A 22,805-nucleotide genomic window follows, 5' to 3' on the forward strand; every position below is an offset into this window, starting at 1 on the left:
CACCTATGATGAGCCCTTCAGTATGGAAACAGCGTTGTAAGTAAAAGAACAAAGAGATGAGTGTGTAGAGGCATTTATTGACACAGCTTCTCTCCTGGCCAAGAAATAGAACTGCCTTGCTGACATTGCCCCAGTGCCAAAAAAACTCTGTTAAATATTAGACCAACATTATCATGAGATTCCAACAGAACCTACAGAAGAGACGAACTTCACTGCGAGGCCACAGAGAATCAGTTAAAATGGTTACTGCCTCTGCTACCAAACATCGAGTTCCCAGGACCACCTACCCCAGAAGTACAAATTTAAGGGCTGTTCACAAGTGACCACCCAGTTGCCTGCTGCACTGAGATGAAAGGTCAAGAGAAGCAGTTAAATCTTGGGGTTACCTGGGATAGTAAGCTGTGTAATTCATATAAAGCTGAGCAGCCTGAGCTGGGTAGTAGGTGACAGCTGGAGGAGCAGCTGCAGAGGCCTGGGGAGTCCTGGTGGTTGGCAAGAGGGCTTGTGGCTGGTACAGTGCTGCCTCTGCTGGAATCACAGCTGCTGTCTGGAAAGCAGCATAAGCTGGTGGAGAGAGACCTAAAACCAAACAGCAGCAAAAAGCAATCAGAATGGAGGTCTCTAGGATGTGTAATTCCTTTCCTACAGCAATGTGATTAAAATTGATTGAAACCATCTGGGCACAATAAACACCTGAGCAAAGACTTATCTCTAACCTCTCCCCTGGAGACCCTTGCTGTGTCACCATGAATGACAACTGGAACATTTGGAATGAGTAATTCCTGAAAGTTCACAACTGCTAGAGCTGAGAGGCCTTGTCCACATGTAAATGGAAAGTAGGGAACTTGAGAGTTATTCGAAGAAAGCATAAAGCCATGTGCATAGAGAAAGCAGGCGTGCACACCAACACACCCTCATTTTTTCTAACAGAAGTTGTACTCTGTGGGACGAAAGTATCAAAATAGGAGCTACACATGGGCATCCATAACTGCTGACCATGAGTCTTCTTCATGTATAAGCTTCCTGTGGCTTCAAAAAGTATTTTTAGGATATATCAAATGGAAAAGAGAATAACCCAGTAGATCACTAGTCTGATGCATTTTGATGAACAATTACCTAATTTGTATAGGAATATTAAGCTTAGCTTGGTGTGCAGTCAGATTGTTTTTATATACTATATTTGGCAGCTTTTTACTCTTTTGCAAATACACGTCAGTATCTGCTTTGTGATTTGGTAGTGACACTAATTAGAACAGTACAGTAAAGGTCCATTTTAGTTCCTCAATAATGTTCACTGTAATTTTAAAATAAAAGAATTAAAATCCGTCTAACTTCATCACTCTGTAGTCTGTTAGTATATCAACCCAATGGGTGTTTTCCTTCAAAAATAAGCCCAAAGAGTACCTTCTCAATGCTCTAAGGCAAGATAGCAAGAGCACTCATCGGCAGCTAGAATATAGAACTTTTCCCTATTTTAAAAATCCCCTAATTGCAAGTAGGTTTCACTACAGGCAAGTCTACTGCAGAGCTCAGAAGAACAGTAAACCCATCAAAAGCAAAGTGTGCAACAATTTCACTGCAAAGGCCTTGCTGCCCTCTACTCATCACCGAAAATACAATAAAAACCCCTCTGATCAGTCCCATTATTGCCCAAAGGGAACAATTCCAATCTCAGCATGTATATTGATCATGGCAAAACCCGAGTCAAAAGGTGAAAGGCCACAAGCTTCAGCACCTACCACATGTCAGCCTTTAGCAGCAGAGAGCAGAAGAACTGGAGACTTACATGGTAACTTACATGGCGGTGGGGATAAGCCACTACGATTTAAAGTGCCACCCATTAAAACAAAGTTCATCTCCTCTCCTGAACACTGGAATACTTCCACATAACGGTCCTTCATCATTTTTTTGTGACATTTTTGAGCCACCATAAAGGCTTTGTCAGCAGATTTCATTTGGATAAAAGCGTCACCTGATGGTCGTCCCTAGGGGGAGGCGGGGAAATAATTGTCAGTCAGTCTGTTGTTAAATCACCCAGATCACAAGAAATGCAAGATCAAACATCTACTGAAAGTCTGTATTGCTCTTCCTCCTCTGGCACTAATGACTATTGACCCAACAATTATTTATGGGAGCAGAAAAATCAAGACACATGCAAGCAGTTCCCAGTTAACACAATGCTTCACTCTTCTGCAGAAAAAAACAGAGAATCATGAAGCATGGAAAGAAAAGTTTGGAGGGCTCTAATCCAAAGGCTGCTCAAAGCATGACAAACCTTCAAGTTATATCAGGCTACTCATTGCCTTCTCCACTTGATATCTGAGGATCTCCAAGGGTGGAGATTCCACACCATCTCTGGGAACCTGTTTGAGTGCTTAGCTAATTTCTCATTGTGATTTTGTTTTTTCCTTTTCACCTAAATGGGATTTTTCTTGATGCAATTTATAAACACTATCCCTTATTCTTTTGCTGTGAAGCTCTAGGAAGAGTCTGGCTTTGCCTTCCCTGCAACTACTTTTTAGGAACAACAGCTCCAGATCCTTCAGTAAAGTCCATAGCTACATCAGAAATTGATTTCCAGGTCTGATTTTCTGCAATCTGACAGACATAGTTGTATACATAAAATACTAAAAATTTCCTTAACCAAAAAAAAAAAAAAAAAAAAAAAAAAAAATCAAAACAAGTATAGTCAACCTGTTTCATTTGTTTTCTTTAATACCTCAGTATTTCTGTGGCTGAGAGTTTATTTTTAACACAAGGCAACAGGGAAAATATATCCCTATGATCATGTCATTAAAATATACTCAAAACACAATTTTTAATTAGCAACTTACTTTAAAGCCTGAGAAATCTCTAGTCAAATTATAAGTTAGGAAAACCTAATTTTGACACAAATACCACTCAAACAACACAGCAGGAACCCCGAGGCTGACAGAGCAGCTATGCCATCTAATAAGAGACATTTCTCTCTTGTATATCTCCAGCACCTCACTGAAACATAAGAACCATTTCAACAAGGTTGAAGAACATTATTATTATAAGAACAGGCTTCATCCTCCCCAGACTGATGCATACACACATACAGAGAAAGAAAAGCAAGTCTGTATGTAAAAGGGGAAGAGAAATGAGGAAAAGAGACAAAGAGAACATTGTATTTTCCCAAAGTTAAAGACTGCAGCACAGCCAGGATCAGCTGAGCTGCCCTGACTTGCAGCTCCGTGCAGACACTGGCAAGTCCACCCTCCCAGGCACAGTGCTGGCACCTGTTGGTTAAGGACCATGTGAACTCCGTGGGGCTTGATGTCCCCGGTGGCGTCTGCCATGAATTCCAGGATGTCGTCGATGCCCGCGGTGTAAGGGAGCCCTCGGAGCCGGACGCAGTCCCGGACACTGCCCGTGGCAATGGTGTAGGGGGGGGGGATGACTGGGATGATGGGAGTTGGCAGAGTTGGGATGAGAGGTGTTGACATATATCGATTAAGTACCTGTTGGGGAAAAAGCACAGCGACAGATTTACACATCATCTGCCTGAGCACAGACCAATTCTCACAGCACTTTTTCCAACAGCATGGAAAAAAACCCTTCTTAAACCAAATTACTGCTGTTACTTTCCTGTTGGGCATTTGAAAGCTTCAAACTCAGAAAGGGAGAGGGAAAGGCTAACAAATTCAATTTGCTAGACTCTAATAACAGACTTTTCTAATCTCAATATAAAAAAGGCTAAAAGCCAATTACAGTTGATTTTATAATATCTGAAACCACATTTGTGCTAATAAATCAGTATTGTCACATACAGTTCTTAGTTAAGTTAGGGTTAATTAAAACAAGTCATTTTAAAAGAACTGAGACCTGAAATAACCAATAAGTAAAAATACAAGCTCTAATTTATTCATAAAACCTGACTGGTTAAGTGAGAGTGCTTGCTTTTTTAACCTGAGTGCTCATCTCCAAGTACAGAGCTTCTGAAGAAAACAAACAAATAAATAAGAACTGTAAGAGACTTTGATCTCAGCATGTCCTGTTGACTCGTTCCCAAATGACAAAGTGAAAATATGATGTGTTAGGGCTTACTGCTGAAAAACATTTTCAGTGATGATCATCACAAATAAACACACTCTACTGAAAGAGGTACCAAAAAAGAGGCTACAGCTTTAGTTTTGTCAAAAGGGATTCTTCTTAGTTTTGAGTCTCACAGCCAATAGTTACAACCTGTTGGACTTCTGCTGCTGTGCTCCTGAAGAGTTCTATGTAACGTTTTCCAAGTATTTCTTTGTGCTTTTTAAGCGCACTTTGTGCATATTCTTCGCAGGAAAATAACACAAATGCATCTCCTGTGGGCCTGCCATCTGGGTACTTGACAAAGAGAAGTCCCTCTTTCCCTCCTGTGACCGGGCACTCGGGCCCCAGGAAGCCCAGGACATCCTCCTGCGTAGCAGTGAATGGAAGGCCTCTCATCCGGATGATAACTTGGTTCTCCTTGGATAAGAACTGGGCCACTTCATTGGAGGTGCCTGGTGGACAGAGAGCAGCACATGGTCATGCTGGTCACTTCTGTAAGACAGAGCAGTGGCAAAGCAGGAAGGAAAAATACAGGAGGGGAGCAGAGAACAACAAACCCACAGAAGACCTGAGGCACTACTAACTCTCAGCAATCTATTCTGAAGTGAAAATCTCTGACCCTGAAAGTGTTTTATGTTTTAATGAAATTGGAACAAAGATGAGATCAGTGTGAACTTATACAAATCCACACAGGTGCCTCCACTGCAAGAGCTCATCTTCCTCCCAGACAGCAAGACCTGCCCGTGAACATCACAGCCCAAATGCTGACAGCTCACTTTCAACCACGTCAAAACACAACTTGACAGGGTCAAGTATTCTTGTAAGGCAAACCAGGAAAAGCTACTTCATTATCCATTTGCATCCTCAGTCAAGAAAAAAATATCAGAACTAGAACAATATTCCTATGGACTTCAGTAATGGCACTGAACTCCAGCATCACTTACCTCCTGCAATTTTTAAGAATTCCTCTCCAGTTGCTTTGTAAACCTTAAAGAGAAGAAGAAAGAACAAAAAAACCCTACATGAAAATCACAACATTCAACTCTAAACAACACACAAACTCTTTCACAAGCCAGAGAATGGTATTTTGGTACTTTGAGCAAAACAGAAGGGCAGTTTGCTCTTATTTAAAACCATGGCCTAAAATATTCACGTTGCCCTCCAAAGATTTATTTCAAGTCACAGCTTTTTACCTCAATGTATCTGCTGCCCATGTGATGCTTATGCCTTTCCAGTGCAAGGTCTCTCTGTTCAGAATTTACAAACCGAACTAAGGCCTCCCCATTTCTTCTTCCTTGGGAATTCAGACAAAGAGCCACACCACCTCTGGAAGGCAAAACCAACAAAAATGAACTTAGTTTGACTCTTTAATACAGATAATACACTAATACAAATAATTGTGTAAGAATAGTAAAGAAATCAGGCTTTAACGTGAAGGTTAGAGATTGAAAAAGAAATTGCTACTATCCACAACTTAATTTCATTTTTGATGTAACACGATTATACTTTAAAATCTACTCCACCGAGATCATGGATCTCAGGTTGCACCACTTTCTCAGCTTCCATGAAAATGTAAGTTTGCAAGCCCTTCCTATCACCTCAGAGATGCAGATTTTGATTTCCTCAGAACTCTAAAGAACTGTATTTTCTCAGTGTTGAGAATCCAGAATACAAAGTGACAGATATGCTAAACTAAACTTACTTTCTCTCTCTCTATATATATGTATACAGACATACATCTATACAGAGGTGTACACACGAGTCATATGAAAACTTCCAAACAGGGAGGTTTGTGAATCTGGCCTGTTTAGGAGGTATAGCAAAACACTGAAGAGCTGGCACAAAATTAAAGTTTCTGTTGTACCTGGACTCTGCTTTGATTAATGCAATAGGAGTTTCTCCCTTTAGATCCCAGCAATAAATGTTGGTTTTCAATTGATAAGTCTCTCGAAACTCTTTCTCACACACTTAAGGCTGGTAAACCTGTTCATTTATCATGACCACAGGACAGGAAGGGGCCAAATGGGAAAGACAAGTGGAAGTGAGGACTCTAGTGGGAAGTGTGGGGGATGTGTCAAACAAATATTGAAGGAACTTGCTATTAAAGACAAAGAGACAAAGCAAGGCAAATTCTTATTATCTTACTTGGCAATATTGAGACCTTTGAAGAATCGAGCAATATCTTGGTCTGAAGACTGCCATGGCAAACCTCTGGCACGTATTACTGTCTCACTGTCCACAGTTTCAGATTTACTACTACACAAGAAAAAAAAAGAAGCCAAAGTAAGCTTGAATCTAGGTTTTCCATGATCTTACCAAATTTTGGATTGCAACAGATTTAACTGTAAATTGGGAGTATATTTCCTGTTGAGACTTTTCTATTTCTATTTTTCATTTCAATAAAGAAAGGAAAGATGGCTGGGATTATTCTTTTATATATACACAACACTGAAGAGATGCACTATCTTGTCACCACATTGCAGTTCCTTAAATGAAAAAAAGATAGGAAAACTGGCTTAAAGTAAAGTAATAAGGAACTGGATTAATTTTTTTTTAAAAATCTAACAATCCAAGATAGATGAATACAGGGCAGTCCTAAATGCCAGCACAAGTTACTTATGCCTAAAATGCTTCATTCTCCAGTCACTGCAATATATTTGAAAATAAAGAACATCCTGTTTCTTCTCTCCCTAAACCCAGCACACAGCACAGCATATAAGACTCTTTCAGGAGCAGCACACAGCTCAGTTGCCTACAGGGTGCACTGGCCATTACCCTGTTGACTCAGGGAAAGTTCACAAATATTTCCTCACCACTGGTAAGATAAGCCAGCCTCACTGCCATGCAAACCAGCAGCAAGAGAACAAAGAGCATTTAACTTGCAGTGACTTTAAAGAGGCTAAAGTACAGCATCCAGCGTGCCAGCTCCAGTCTGTCCACACCAGACTGCTGAGTACCTTGTTACTGTTCTCAGGAGCCAATCTGCTTTCACAGAGGGAAATATTCACAAGCCTTCCTTACTACAGACAAGACCCATCTTTGCTTGTAAACAACTGTGACACTTACCAAGGGCCTGTTTCATACTTGTGTTTCACAGTTTCAGGCTCAGTAAATACGTGATCTGCAACAAAACAAAGTTTATATATAACCAGAGTCAGAGATTACTTAAGAATGACACTCCCAATTCTTTCAGAAAAGAAAGATTTCTTTCCTTATAAATAGTTTACTTACTACCACCTTCAGAGAGCATGCTGAAAATGATGGCCACCATGGTTTTCACTTGCCACACGCCAAAGTCCTCCTCTGCTTCATCTGTCCCCAAGCCTAGATCTAAACAGGTGATTATAGAAAATAACAGACTTGTACAACTGGAAACAAGTTATAAGGCTTTCCTGATATTAACACAGAACTGGTAATCAAATTTACTTGTCTTAGCAGGGACATGTGAACATTAGACATGTTATTCTGCTCATAAACTGGTTAATATTCACTTTAATGGTCAACAGTCTGAAAACTATTAAGAGCTTACATAATTTCAGTGTTTACAGTTTAAAAAAAAAATAGCTGAATAAGTTCCCATCACTTAAAACATAATAACTTCAATCACATTCAGGTGGCCCACAGGAATGCTCCTCATTTGAATTTAGATGTAGAGTACTGTTTGGGTTTTGGTTTTGTTTTAAACTCAGTTCAGTCGAGATCATGCAAAAGAACTACTATTACACGCAAACAGTAGAAACTTGTAGGTCATCTGGTGCTGAAAAGGCCACTGACAGCTCAGCTTTTGCTTTAAGATCTAGTATCAATACAAGTTACTAAATATGGTTTAGAAATCAGTGTTAGACTCAAACTGGAGGAAAAAAATTACAAGTAGAGATCCCCCAACACATGCTGCTTTCACATTCCTTTCACTTTACCTGTGAGTTTTTAAACCTCATATCTTAGTTTAGAAGAATAAAACCTGTCATTATCACAGGCATAACATTTGAGGAAGCATAATTGATTCTGAGCTAAAAGCTGCAGCCAAAGGATACATTCTGCCATGGTCTTGATGGTCTGATCTTTGCCGGCGGCTGAACTGGGGTAGCAAGAGCGGAACTCTTTGCGCAGGTCGTAGAAGGAATAGAAGCAGTCTGACAGCAGCAGGTTCTGCAAAGAAGGCAAAAGGGTTGTTTTGTACACACTTCTCCTTTACATTTCCATTAATATTTCCAGACTGAATGAGGCAGTCCCAAAAATCATACAGTTGCATGTCACCAGCTTGTCTGTGTTTGAGCAGTTTGGTTCCTTTGGAACACAGTTCAAAAACCACAGCTGTACAGAACTGGATCTCTAGATGAGCAAATACAAATAGCTTCTGGGAGGCAGACCTGTGCAAAACAGCTGGAGAAGATGGCTGGAAAAAATATTTTAAAATATCTAGGTTTTGCTGTTTAATATTCCCATTTAGGACACTATTTTCTCTTTTGCAGCTACACTGAGAAGCAGAATTGTACCCAAACATGATGACAAAGTTAAAATAACTATTTTTACAGTACACAAATTATATTTCAGCAACTTCAAGTTATTTATTCATCGCTGTTGTGTATTGGGTAAGAACTTTAATTATATAACACTATTAAACAAATGTTTAAGTAGCCTTTTACTCAGGCATTAGCTTATTTTCTCAAAGAATGAAAAAAATAACTTGGTCTAATTCTCCACTTTCTCCCTCACTCTCCAACTGCTTTACCAAATAAAGCAGTTGTAAATAATGAATTAAGGAAAGTCACAAGGTAATGCTTTTTAGAATAGTAGGAATAGCAAGAGCTAAGGTCTGAGGCTTACTAACAATGTGCAGAGAGAAAAACTTGCAAATGAAAAAGTACTGAAGGAGGAGGAAAAAAAAAGAATGAAGAGAAAGAAATGCAGGACTAAGAGACTCAACATTTGATACCAGATTGACATCATTTGTCCACACCAGATGCATTCCTTGATCTGGTGTGGAGAATTATTTCTTCCACAACATCACAGTTTGTTTTAGTTTAGTGCATTTGTTTCAAGAGGAAGTACAAAGAATTACCCCCACAAAAAAAATACCAGTGTGTTTGAATGACAAATATAATTCCTGTTTCCTTACTTACCTCATCCCTACAGAAACATGTGCTTTTCATAAAAAGTCAGTGTTAAGTTTTAATACAACACAAACACCAAACTAATACTTGTAGAAACTCGGCATGAGCCAATACTCTTATAGAGAGAAGAAAACCCTACAACTGGTAAACTCCTTCCATGTCAGCAGCTCTCATCCCTGTGGGGTTCCTGTGGGGTTCCTGCAGGCTGGCAAGCAGGCAAACTCAAGACCCACCACCTTACACAAAGGCAAGAGCTGCAGCTCTGCCTCCTGCTGAATAAATGCTGCTGGAGAACCCCTGCCATTCTCCAGGGCAAGGACTGCCTGCATGCTGCCCCTGCAAGGGGCACTGCCACAGGGCTCCCACTGATTTCAGAGCTTGGGAGAAAGCCATGGCCCTGCACACAACCTGGGCTTTACACAAGCCTAAGCAAAGCAATAATTCTCCATCACTTCTGCTGAGATCAGATCAGGACCTTTGTTTCTGCTCCTTGAGACACAGAATTTAAAGCACCTGTACTGTCATTGTCTCTATCCTGTCATTCCTAATTTTCCTCTTCATTATGCTCATCTGGGAGTCCAGGTACTGTAACTGACTTTCAAGAGCAAGTGCCAAGAATAACTACTTTGCTACTCCCTTGAGACTGGGAAGGAACCATCTTAGATAGTCTTAAAACACTATAGTTCACAAGGTTGAATTGAGTGGCTCCCCTCAAACTCACACAAGCTATTTTCTTTGATGTCCTTAAAACACAGTGCTGCTTTTTTGCATCAGTTCTGATCTCATACCTTTTTGGATGTTTCTGGGTGGAGGACTTGTCGAATGAGTAACTGGCCATCACTGCAGAGTGTGTAAGAGTTCCTTCCAAGTACTTTCAAATCACTGGATACCAGCTGACTAAACTGAAAAACAAAATGATAAATTTCATTGTATTGACTGAGAGACATAATTTCATGAAACAAGCACTTACCATTATTCCAGCACCTTTACTTTTTTTTAAGGATAAAGTAATTCAGCACTTTGCAGAAGTTTTTAAAAAAGACATGATGGAGAACAGACATGGGCTCCTGATAAAAGTAAGCAATAAATGGTATGCTTTTGTGCAATAGAAAATAAGAACACCCAGAGTATAGTAAAAAGACCAAACAGGAAGATAAGGTCATGGTATTATATTGGTAACGTACAAAGCCTAAACTATAATAGAAGTTATTAAATATTTGAAAGAATTTTCAAGATTAATCCCAATACTGATTTTGCAATACCTTTTCTTCAGTTTTGGCACCTTTGACTTTGGTTATTGCCTTAATAATTTATTTTTTTAACTTCAAAAAGAAAAAAGCTACCCATCAGGATTTACTAATGTTTCAAAAGTAATATGCTAGGAATAGCCAACAGATCATGGTCTAATACCTTCAAAAGTGAAATTATAATGAAGTCAGATCCAAGCCAGTTAAAGTTCTTGGTATATATATATGGAGATACAGAGCTATGAACACTAGATAAAACAAAATTATTCCCTACCTGTAGGATGGATAATCCCCAGCAGGTTACTTCTCAAGAGGAATGATCTTGTTCAATGTTAGTTTCCGTCCTTACATAAGTTTCCAACCTTTTTTTACTCCATACCACTGTTAAAATTCCTTGCTCATAACAGCCAACTACCATATTATAGTACCTACATCATATCAGTAAACAGTAGCTTGTTAACTAACTTTCAAGGGGACAAATATAATTATTCTAAGCTTCCCTCTTGATGCTACTCCCTCCGAGGAAAGCACCACCTCACAAACAAAGCAATAATTATCATCACGATGCAGCAGCCACCCAGTGCTTTCAGCAACAGCTTACAACTCCAAAACAGCCAAAAGCAAATTACAAGTTGACTTGCAACTCAGACAATATCTTTGTGTTGTCCTTTAACCTGTGTATGGGGAGAAAAGAGAGCAGTATTGTTTTATCATCAACACATGTGATGCTTTCCATCATTCCAGTCTCTGCTCAGAAAGCCCATGTCCTAATGATCCCACAGCTCCACAATCCAGAGGGAACAAACACAAATGATCCCAATGATCCCACAGCTCCACAATCCAGAGGGAACAAACACAAATGATCCCAATGATCCCACAGCTCCACAATCCAGAGGGAACAAACACAAATGATCCCAATGATCCCACAGCTCCACAATCCAGAGGGAACAAACACAAATGATCCCAATGATCCCAGAGCTCCACAATCCAGAGGGAACAAACGCTGCAGCCTGTGTGGCCCAGAGGGAAGGGCTCTGCCAGGGACAGAGCGTGTCTTCAACGTGATTTAGAAGGAGCAGAGATATGATTACCCAGGCTTTATTTCCAAATAACTGCTCCAATGCAATCCAGGCCATTTTCCAGGCTGGGGCATCTCACCAGCGTTCCACTACCATTCTGAGCTCAGAAATCCTGTAGAAGTGGGTATTACACATCAAAAGAGAAAACCAAGAGCAGAGCTGGGTAAGGAGAGGCACATAAAATGAAGTTATTTAATAGCAGAGAACATATCTGAAACTATAAGAAGAGAGAAATATCTCCCCCCTAAAAAAACCCTTTACAGTGCAATTCTTTGCACACTACCAAAACACACAGAAAGAACAAACACATCATACACACATTCAAAAAAAAAAAAAAAAAAAAAAATCAACCAACCCAAGCCCTTGCAGATTCAGAAAGCCAGTTTCCTCTTAATTGCTAGTACAGGTTTGCATTCCTACCACACGCTGAAGTCTTGAAGAACCTGAGGCTATAAAGCAAGTCATTGTTCAAGGATGATTTAAAGTCAGAAAACTGAGATCTGAGAGTGCTCAAAATACCTCAGCTGATGTGTAAACACCAGAAAAAGAAGAAAATCCCAGTGGACTCAAAAGGAACCACTTCAGAAATGCAGTTCTCTGGACTGCCACAGTCACAGACCAACAACAAATATTCTCTCCACAATAACATGCATGAGGAGATTTGCCTTCTCACTGAATGCAGCAACTTATCACTTTCTGTTTTAACTTCTGGGCACAGTAAAGAGCAAATATTTGTAAAAAGGGATTGGAAATGGGGATAGGAATCAGCTTCCAGAAGGCATACGTGGATTCTCCCCAAAAGGAAGCAGAATCTTCCCGATGAAACATAATAAAACACTCCCCAAATCTTCAACTTCATACCCTGTGCTTCTGAAGATGCTCAAGAGACAATAACAAAAGTGCAGTTAGAGAGCTATTTTGGTCAGATACAAGAAGAAATCCAACCCACACAATTTGAAGGAAGCAACAATTGTGTGCAGCCTCCTGCTGTACAAACAAAACATAAGAACTGTAGTTCAAAAAAACTTTATCAAGTTAGAAAACAATAAGAGAAAAATGCTTGGACAAGGGAGGAAATGCTCAGGTCAAATGGTGTAAGTCAAGTTAGTATAAATCGGGACTGCTCACTGAAATATTTCTTTTTTTTTCCCATGTGGTGTTTCCCACACAACCTACAGCTGAAAAGACAGATACACAACACAGCTGCTTTCAGAAGCCCAGAGTGAGAAGACACCAAAGTAATAAAATATTGCATAAGGACACTGATAAGACCAGTATTCCAAGCATACTCAGGTTTAAAGAACTCCCAAGAGGTAGCATTAATTTTTATTTTTTACTTAGCCCTAATATTTGCACTGTATATTTATTAAGCTTCAGGGACAATATTTGATACTGCAAACTCCTTTCCAATGAGACAACCAACATGTCAAAACAATTTTCTACTGTTCTTACTAGATGCCAGCAGCTTAAAAGTGCTTTTGATAAACCTCCACAATGTTGGCAGGCCTTGCTGAGAGCTTATTTAGAAACTTTTATTTCAAACCCAGCCATTTTCAAACTTGGGGGTGTGCTGCTGCAGAAGAGGGCAAAAAGAGTGCAGGAAGAATAGTCAGGAGACATAAGCAGTCCTTCCCATCCAAAACAGCTTAACTATGGCAGGGGTTAACTGAGGAGAGAATGAGGGAACAGTGCAAACAGGTAGATTCACCCAGGAGAAGAACATGGGGCAAAATAGGAAGCACAGCACTGCCCCAGAGGAATGACAGATGTTTGAGACCAGCCTGAAGCAGCTCCTTCATCTATGTGAGATGTCACCAAATTCTGCAAAGGTTGAGTACAAAAAGCATAGCAGTGGACTAGCTCGGGTTGTTCCAGACTAGGCTGGACCTTCAAGTCTTTTAGGCAATAGATACACCCACCGTATCACATGTGTGGAAGGTGTTAAAGCAATCAGGGCAGGGGTGTTTATGAAGCCACATTGTTAAGCACAACAGAAGCCACAGCAGTTAAGCAATTCAGCGTTCCTGTCGAAAAGCCATTTTCAGCCTCCTTTCTTGCACCACAAGTTTCAGGCAGCATTTCAAAAACCAGCCATGACCGGGCATACGCCCAAATGTAGCAAGCTGAGGACAAGTTGAGACCAGTGCCAGATTTACATTATGTTTTCCTGTCTCACATGTTGAACGACCTGTCCACAACTCTGTCATTTGGTAAGTTCCATCCACATCTCCTTCACTCTCCTTATAAAAACCATCTCAGCTATTTACCTCCTGTCAGTCACCTTCATCCTGCCCTCCACAGCACTCCCCCACTTTAGCATGAAAAGCTGCCCCACCTTAAGGCTTCCTCCAAGCTCCCACACCCTGTCTGCCCTGTTAATCTCCTCCTAGCAGAGTTATACAGTGTTAATTACCACTGCCTGCATCTTGCAACTAGCCCTTATTTCAACTGCAAGAACAGTCTACTGGCATCACCCTCCACCTCTAGTGCTTATTCCACCAGATCAGTCTGTCCTGTAGGAAGCTCTGATGTGTCATTCCATATTTAAAGGAATATGTTCCATAATTCCATACCAAGATTAAAAACTGAACAGAGAGAAGAGGAAGAACCAAACAAGCTGCTCTGTACATTTGCCTCCATGAAACCCAAAACAGTTCTAAGAGAAAAGGTGATGAGAGGGAAGGACAGACTTTGAGCACCCGTTTGAAAAACTGGCTAAACGTGATTTTGGTTGTGCAGCTGAGAGTACAAAGAGAGTGAAGAGACACGTTCTGCCAGCAGCAAAGCTGGATGAAAGCCAGCACAAGCTGCTGTGTTTTTTACAAATGAACCCCAAGGGACTGAAATGACAGCCCCCTTCGTGTTGCCTTAACTATACAAACAAAGCTATGGATCTTAGACAAATAAGAAGATTCTTCATTGAGCTCTTTCTATAGTTATGATGCACAAAACACTAAAATAAACCTCTGGATATTTGGATATTCCCATTTCCTTAACCAAAAATAGCTCTCATCCTTGAGAAAGGCCACTGCATCTGTGCCTGGCAGGGTAATGAAATACTGAGATAATTCAGACACAGAATGCATCCATGCTGCCCATGGCACCATTTCTAAAACACCAAGGTACTCTAGGGGATTCTCTCTTTAAATCACCCCTGAGAAATAACAAAATTTGGCTGCTTCTTACTCATCAGACCTCCAGCAACTCCTAGTCAGTCTTCCAAATGTGATCCTTTCCTCTGTTCCTCTGTTTTGCTTCTTTTGGCCCTACTGACCCATCACAGCTAACAGCACCAGGCAAGACACAGAATTATTCTCAGAGCTTCAGAATTAAAAGCATTTGCAATTTAACCAGGTCTGGAATGCCATGCTAAATCACAATATAAAAATCCAGAAAACAGCTTAGCCTGTAATCCATGCTTAAGCTACATGTGAATCTATTCCCAAGTAGAAAGATGAGTTATTAGATTTGTTAAAAGTCTCTGCACAAAGAATGGTCCTCACAGTGTGGGGGTCTGGTTCCAAATCAGTGTCACTGAATTGGCCAGAGTTTGCCATTGGTGATTACACCATGGCCTAGTTTCTGCCAATCAGCATAGCAAAAAGTGCTCATTTTGACTTCCATGCCATCTTTTGATTTAGATGGGAGAACAAATCACATCTGGTCCAGCCAAAACTGAAGACATGAGACAGATGATACTTGATTTGGCATAAAGCCTGTCAAGAGAATTTGAACAAATTTAACATTTTAGATCAATGTTTTGCAAAACAAAACAAAACAAGTAAACCTAACAACACTAAGAAACCAAAACAAACAAAAAACCCCACACACAACTTTTTCAGAAGTGACATCTTTGGTCATTATTAAAAGGAATACTTTCAGGAATAACTTAAAAGAAAAGTTATCTCTGCTCACCTAGGCCCATACATACTGATATATTCCCTTGAGCTTAAAAAACCCTCATATTGCTAAAACTAAACCACTCTAGACAAAGCAAAAATAGACTCCACAGATCTGCAAAATCCACTGAGATGAAAAAAGTTTTATCTGAGGCAAACAAATGTGAACTGCTTACATCTCTTCTGCTCAAATCTGTGACTAAAGCCATACTGGTTATAACCACGGATGTTTTCCAGTCTTACTTGTATTAAAAAAAAAAAAATCATCATTACTTATTAGACATTACTGTAGTTCATACCATTAGAGCTTTAGACTGTCTTTTAGGCTTTTGGCATGAGTCATTCTTTGCCTGTAGCAGAGCATATCACAATGATCTGTCTTCTTTCAGCTAAGAGCAGTGTGGAAAATAATGGATAACCTCCAAAAAGGTCTCTCTGAAGATTTTCTACTCCAGGTTCTGCTTCAACAGGCAAACATACTGCAGTTCTTGCCTCAAAGCCTGATTTTATGCTAAGTCCTTTACAATTTATTGCCAAAGAATACCCAAAACCAATGATATAGTTGCAGGTGTGGTTCCTGGAAGGAAATCTCCAGCAGGTGAACACTGAAACAGGCTGCTGAGAGAAGCTGCAGTCTCCATCCTTGAAGATGCTCAGCACTGGACATGGTCCTTGCCAGCCTGCTCTAGTGCCCTTGCTTTCAGGGTTGGGCTGGACCACATCTACAGGTGGCTCCACCCTCAGCTCTGGTGGGACTGACCTCTTTGGACTGTGCTTTGCCTCCTCTGCAGCTCCACTATCAGTGCCACCAGAGTGTACCCACGGTAGGGGGGGGGTGGGAAGGACATATTTTCTGGGATGGGAGGGAAAGTGGAGATCAAGAGTTGAGAGGCAGCCAAATCTCATTAACAGAACTTGTCTGCCACCAAAACATAGGAGAGATTGAAGCATCACTGAAAAACATCATCCAGCAACCCTGAAGTCTGTCTGAAGACTTAAAGGATCTAATGCAGCACAAGAAAACCCAAGAGTAACAAGCCATGGCTTTGAGGTACAAAGCTTGCACACACACAACATACCACAACATGTCAACCCAGAGAAATATTTTCCCTTGGACTTGGTGCCTCAGATCCCACACGTGAGGGTTTCACATTTGTTTACAATACACTCCATGGGCCTTTTCTGCTCCTTCACTCTTCCACCCATGGTGATAATATCAGCCTTATCCATGCAATGGAGGAATTTAAAGCATGTCAATACCACTGGGAGGTGCACAGACTGCATTTCAGCAGTATTTACAAGTATGATAACCCTTTATTGTGCTGGGTAACTTTTTAAACAGAGAATCCCAGAGTAAGCCCTTGCCTTTGTTCATCTGTTAACTGCTATTCCACATGGCTGATAATGGATACATGGTGACCTTGTGCTGAAATTGCAGTATGGAAAAAAAAAGAAAAAAGGGTAAGCCCCAGTGCAGCCATAAGCTGCAGTTAACTTCTTTTCCCCTTACAGCTAAATAGGAAAAATTACTGTATTTAGATACTATTCAGACACAAACATGAAAAAGAAATTGCCCCTTGGTTTTATTTCTTTGCAGGGCAAACGTGCAGGAAATGACAGAGGAAGCCCAAGTCCACTCACTAGAAATGTTCAAAAATAATATTGCCAGTTTGATTTCTCCTACCAAGAGGAAGGCAATTATTTGTTCTTCCGAACACTAATGCCTGAGATTATTTAGTGACTGCAGACTAGCCTGGACAAAAGCATGGGTTTCATTTCCAGATTGCCACAGACAGTATCACTTTGCTTGATATGACCAGCCAAGTTACAGATCACCTTATGGCTCCTGATGTCCTATAGACTGTATTAAAGAGCAGAGTAATCAGTCACAAAGGCCACCATAAACACATTCCATATTACCCCAAACCAGTCGGGGTTTCCATCCTACTGTGGAATTCACAGATGCAAGAGCAGGTTTGCTCTCCTCAGCCCGTAGGAGAGGCAGGATGTGGCACTGAGCTTCAAGGACTGCAGACCATCTTCTCATGTATATTGTGCTGCTTCTTACTACTATTAATCTTGCTGTCCTTCCATATTCTTTCCCAAGTAGAGCTCCAACTATAGCAAACCAATTACCACACATCCTGCTGCTTCTCTAGATCCAAAGCAGTTTCATCTACACAAGCTGCTTATATAGACACAGTCATATTACTGCTTCTCTCATAGAAAGAAACTAATTCTTTGCTACCCATGGCATGAGCCAACAAAGGTAACGACAGGGTTAAGGTCTCCATTATCCTATGCTTGGGGGTCTGCCATGGAATTCCAGACATAAATCTTCAAAAGCAGTAGTTGAAAACCACAGAATTATATTTTTAATGCTATTTATGATATTCACTTTTATTTTTTACTTCGTTAGGAAGCCAAAGTTACAGGAAGCAATATCACCTTGTCCTCCTTTTGGTCATCAGACAGGTCACCACAGGTTTCTCAAGCCAGGAAGGCACACAGCCTACAGATACCTCTTAGAATTACTGCAAGATTTCAAGGGAGAAAAATGGAAGGTACTCTTCAAGTTTATTGCATCCTTCCATTCAACAAAACATAGCAAAGTACTTCAAAATTCATTATACTCCTCCAGAATTACATAAAGGGACTGGAAATTTTTAGCTTTAGTGAGCTAAAACTTACAGCTAATTTCCTGCATAAAAATAAGTTTGTTTAGCATTGTTCAGCAACAGGTAGAACATGACATGCAGAAACAGAGCAACAGTTGTCATGGTTTGTCTGTCCAGTGACAATTTGTGGAGCAGAGAAAACAGAGCATCACGACTCAGGACTGTGACAAAACTGTCTTAAAGATGAAACTTCCACATTATTTCTTTCTGTGGCTCATTTTAATTGGGACCAGGTCTTTGTGTGACAAAGTAAACAATAGTTAACTATAAGTTTTAATTCCTCCTAGGAAAGAATGCAAACATCCAACATCCAACCTTCTGCCAAGACAAAGATCTGTCCAAGCCATGCCACTTGAGCATTTTATGACTATTTTTGTTTAATTATTTCTTAGATGGGAGCTTGCAACTCCAGATTATTTGCATGCTTTCCAGCTATGGTATCTACAGCTTCTAATTCAGGTCATACATTAAGCATAAAAGGCAAGACCATAGCTCAGGCCATCTAAATGTCACAGCAATCAGGTCACAGCTTTTATCTTCAAAAGCACAACCTGTTTTAATAAGAGAGTGTTGAAATATGCAGAGCACTCCATAAATAAGCTACTTGAAGTTAGTGTTGTATAAGACAAAGTACTCCAGTCTAGCAGCATAAGAATTTCAGAGTTTCCGGACTTACTTTACTACTACTTTATGTGTCAGGAAAGTGCTATATAAAGAAACACTGAGATAAAATAAGTTTTCACCTTTATATTAATCTGTATGAAAGAGGCCACTAGCTATTAAAACTAACAAAATAATGCCCAAAAAAAGTGCATATCTTGCAAATCATTTTAGCATTTGTTAGCACAGATTATTCACGAGTCTGACTTTAAGCAAAAAGAAAACTCTGAATATTAGTAATGCAAAAATCCCTACTCTGTCAACCTTTTACCTACATTTCAGGCATGATTACAATGGTGCCTCACACTCCTCACAGGCTGCTTGCTATCAGCTCAGCTCACAGAGCAAGTCATTACAACCTGAAAGACAAGGTTGAACATACTTTCCAAATTCGATGTTTTAATTAATGCCATGTTAATTAATGCAATATTTCCCAAAGTCTTGATTTAAGCCCAAACTCTCTCTCAGTGTTCTCTACCTCCCCCCCCCCCACTTCCCTCTGTTTCAAGGACAAACTTTCATTAGCAATGTGATCTTTAGCACTGGCTCTATTGACTGAAATGCATGGCAGTGCTCTATTTACTCAACACTACCTCATTGTTTGGAGTGCAAGCTTAACCATTTGGAGGAGAAGAGCCAATACCTGCAAAATTAAAGCATTTTTTTCTATTGGGTTGTTTTTCAAGTTGTTTTTACACCCAGGGAGGGTAAAAAGGAGAGGAGACATTAAAAGAATGAAGAGACACCTATTATTCACAATTCAGTTTCCTGCATAATTTTCTCATACTCCTGCCTCTCCATCAAACTTATACTGGAAGAATATCATAGGCATTGACTTGCCCAAATAACAGCCCTGAGACCCATGAAATATCTCTTCTTAGATAATAATAATCAAAGTGATTCTTGATCAAACTCTTACAAATATCAGCAAAAGAAAGTAAAAATTTCATAAACTGGCTCTGCTCCGCTTCCTAAATGGGGAGTGTTCCATTTCTTGTACAAACATGCTTTCACAAAAATGTAAAGAAGTGGAATTAGATCCCTAAATCAGCTCTCAAATTCTCCAGTCACAGATTAGGGTAGCAATCCCATGCATCAAGAATTGATTAGGAGTGATATAAGGACAAATGGGAGTAAGAAATTATGAAGACTTTAGCAGTTTGCAACTGAGTAAGATCCAAATTTACACTTGGCCTTCCAAGGGATTCACACCTGCCCAGCACAGAATGAGGACTAATTATTTAGATGGTGCTTCCCCTTATAGAACTACATCCTCTCTTTCAAGTAGCTTCTTGTTTCCAAAGTGATTTATTGTGACTGAAAAGACTTGAAAGGGGTTTAGCTAAATATGAAGCAAGTCACACAGCTTCTTGTGATCAATTCTCAGCATCTGAGACATAGAAAAAGGGGGTTGATTTCTATTTTCTTTAGTTTCTTTAAGCACATCACAAGAACAGCAGTTTTCTTCTCCTGCACTTAATGTTTACATGGTGCCATTTTACATGCTTTATGTAGCTTTACAATAAGCTAAAGTCCATCCTGTGTAAGTTTAATTCTGTTGTAAGAAATAACACTGGTTGAGACACTCAAGCAAATCCCAAAATTCTGTTACAGTCATTCTCGTGACAACTACATATTTTCCATTTCTAAATCTCATGCATCCCACTCCAACCCAGTAGTATTTGATTCAAGAGGTTTGATGTATTATACACTGTTTGGTGTCTTTCTTAAGCTGAAAAGGAAACTTGATTTAACTTTCAGCTACAATAAGATCTACTTACAAAGCAAAGCCTCCACAGTGGTTTTTGCACTTTTATATTTCAAGTTGCATATATGGCTCCCTTACTCTTAGTGTAAGTCACTGCAACATAATTACTGATCAGGAAAGTAAACATCTTTACAGAAATTATGGCAGAATTAATTTCACACACTGCCAATGTCTACACAACTCATGATAATGTTACAGCACATGCTTCAGTTTCTCTAGAGTTAGAACCAGAGAATGGAAACCCCACTAATTAAGCTTTGAATCCAGTAAGAATGATAACACAATTCTAAGACTGTCCTAGAGCTCTAGTAACAGAACCCTTTAAGATAACAGGTGTTCAAAATCATTACAGAAGCCAAGTTTTTGTAAAAAAAGAATGCAACTGCTTCTTAATCTGAAAATTAAGTCTCTATCCAATATTTTTGTGCTAACACAATATCCATTTCTCAACACCTTGTGCACCTCTCTGCCCAGTGCAGCTCTACAGAGACAGGTAGCAGGTGGAAAGAGAAACTAAAATATTTTGCAATGGAAGTTTGGGAGAAGTGGCAGCATCGATTTTGGTTCTTGTTTTGTCACTCATCACAGGGGGGGAGCATTTGAATTTCAATTTCCAATACCTTTTGCGTAATATTTTATAACTCATATGTACCTTCACAGCATGTGGATTTAATGAATGAGGGACAAATTAGTAAAGCAGATGTTTATAAATAAAGCAAAATCAGAGGCTACTGTATAGAAGTATACTGGAGTAGTAAGTTGTGAACTGTTTAAAGAATATCAACACGAATTTATCAGAGCAAAGCACTGAAAAATGGTTTGTAGAGCAAACATGACTTCTGATTAAGTGTTCTTTCTCTTAGGACACACGTGAGGTTGTCTTTTAGAGTACCAATATTTGCCCCCTTTTATTGAAATAAAGTCATAACTAACAGAAGCTGATCATGAAGGAACACAACATGATGTCTCTGAAGGTTTTATGCAAAGCAGCAACCATTATAAGCAAAAAGCTTTTCCAGAGCAGGTAGGAATCTGGGCATCAGTCTCAAAAGTAACTGTTCTGCAGAGAAGTGCTGCAACATGTTAACATGCTGACAGAGATGTTGCCCTCATTTGGCAGTGCTCAGGCACCCAACAACTTCTGTGCATAACTTAAGGGTTCTGGTTTTTAAAAAGGGGGGAAAAGAAAAGAAAAATCAAGTAAACCAACATAGGGATTGAAGAACTGTGCAAGCCTTTCCAAATGAAAGGAAGAGGGGAACAGCACAGGTGTGCAGCCAATCCAGAGCGGCCACACAAGGTTTTCTAAGCAGTTTACAGTAAGAACACATAGAACTGCATGTATGCTTACTGTCAAAATAGTAGATACAAATCAGAGAACCATTTGGGTTGGAAAAGATATTCAAGATCACTGAGTTCAACCAGTAACCTAACACTGCCAAGTCGACCACCAAACCATGTCTCCAAGTGCCACATCTACACGTTGAAATCCTCTATGATTCATTTATTCCTTGGCAACTTTTGAAAACCCCAACAATAATTCATTAACACATTTCCAGTGATTTTTTCAGTAGCTACTTACAGCAAGTTAGAGGAAAGAAGTTCAAAGTCTTTAGAGGATCATGCAATCCAGCAATCTTTGCATTAAAATGCTTCTTTCTGTTTTGCTATCTTAAAGAAAAAGACTTAAAAGAAAAAGCTACAAGTACAATTTTAAGATGAATGCAAGTAGTCAGAATTATAGCTGTGAGAACATCCAGATGTGCCAGTGACACAGTTCTCAAACACTGCACAACATGACTGTGAAGACAGGCAGTTCAAGCTATTCTGGACAGGTCACAGTAAAGTTCTTGTGTCTGTACATGCTAATCCACTCAGACTTGGTAATTTAATGTTACTGTTCAACTATCAGAAAAAGTAGCAACATCCACTATCATAAATTCTACTCATACTTATCCTCAAACCAGTGGGTCAGATTATTTACTTTGAATGAATGTTGGCACTTCAGATTTTAAGAGAAGATAGCCAGCTAGCCAAGACTAGGACATTTTTATGCCTGCAAAGAAAAGAATACGCAGCTTTAGACAAATTAATTTATCTAATTCTCTGTTCATTCTGAAGTGAAATGAACCTAAATATAGGAACAAAGCAAGGGAACCTTCCTATTCCCTACAGGGAATACTTGAGGAATTCAGATAAAAGTCCTGCAGCCTTCAGAAAAGGTAAGGTTGCTGCTTTCCTGCAAAACCTAACAGAACAGAAATACTGCCAATAACAAATGCGTTCACATGATCTACATAT

The 22,805-nt window shown here is 39.7% G+C and overlaps 1 protein-coding gene across 18 annotated transcripts in view; it reads right to left on the bottom strand.

Moving 5' to 3' along the window:
• ESRP2 (epithelial splicing regulatory protein 2) overlaps positions 1–22,805 on the bottom strand; it is a 131,001-nt gene that overhangs the window by 48,570 nt on the left and 59,626 nt on the right. For 15 of the 18 annotated variants that reach the window (XR_010434220.1, XR_010434219.1, XM_064670587.1 and 12 more), the window contains 11 exons: positions 9,962–10,075; positions 8,094–8,208; positions 7,291–7,389; positions 7,126–7,180; positions 6,205–6,315; positions 5,253–5,385; positions 5,004–5,046; positions 4,210–4,511; positions 3,264–3,485; positions 1,787–1,985; positions 387–579 (listed from right to left, as the gene is read on the bottom strand). Coding sequence is in view for 16 of the 18 variants with exons in the window: in XM_064670587.1 (XP_064526657.1) it covers positions 387–579; positions 1,787–1,985; positions 3,264–3,485; positions 4,210–4,511; positions 5,004–5,046; positions 5,253–5,385; positions 6,205–6,315; positions 7,126–7,180; positions 7,291–7,389; positions 8,094–8,208; positions 9,962–10,075 (1,586 nt within the window). In the remaining 2 variants the exon portion in view is untranslated. The remainder of the gene's footprint in view (positions 1–386; positions 580–1,786; positions 1,986–3,263; positions 3,486–4,209; positions 4,512–5,003; positions 5,047–5,252; positions 5,386–6,204; positions 6,316–7,125; positions 7,181–7,290; positions 7,390–8,093; positions 8,209–9,961; positions 10,076–22,805) is intronic. The other 3 variants (XM_064670580.1, XM_064670588.1, XM_064670579.1) reach the window with 2 other exon arrangements.

This window comes from Pseudopipra pipra, chromosome 14 (assembly GCF_036250125.1).
Source record: "Pseudopipra pipra isolate bDixPip1 chromosome 14, bDixPip1.hap1, whole genome shotgun sequence".
In the NCBI taxonomy this organism is placed as follows: domain Eukaryota; kingdom Metazoa; phylum Chordata; class Aves; order Passeriformes; family Pipridae; genus Pseudopipra; species Pseudopipra pipra.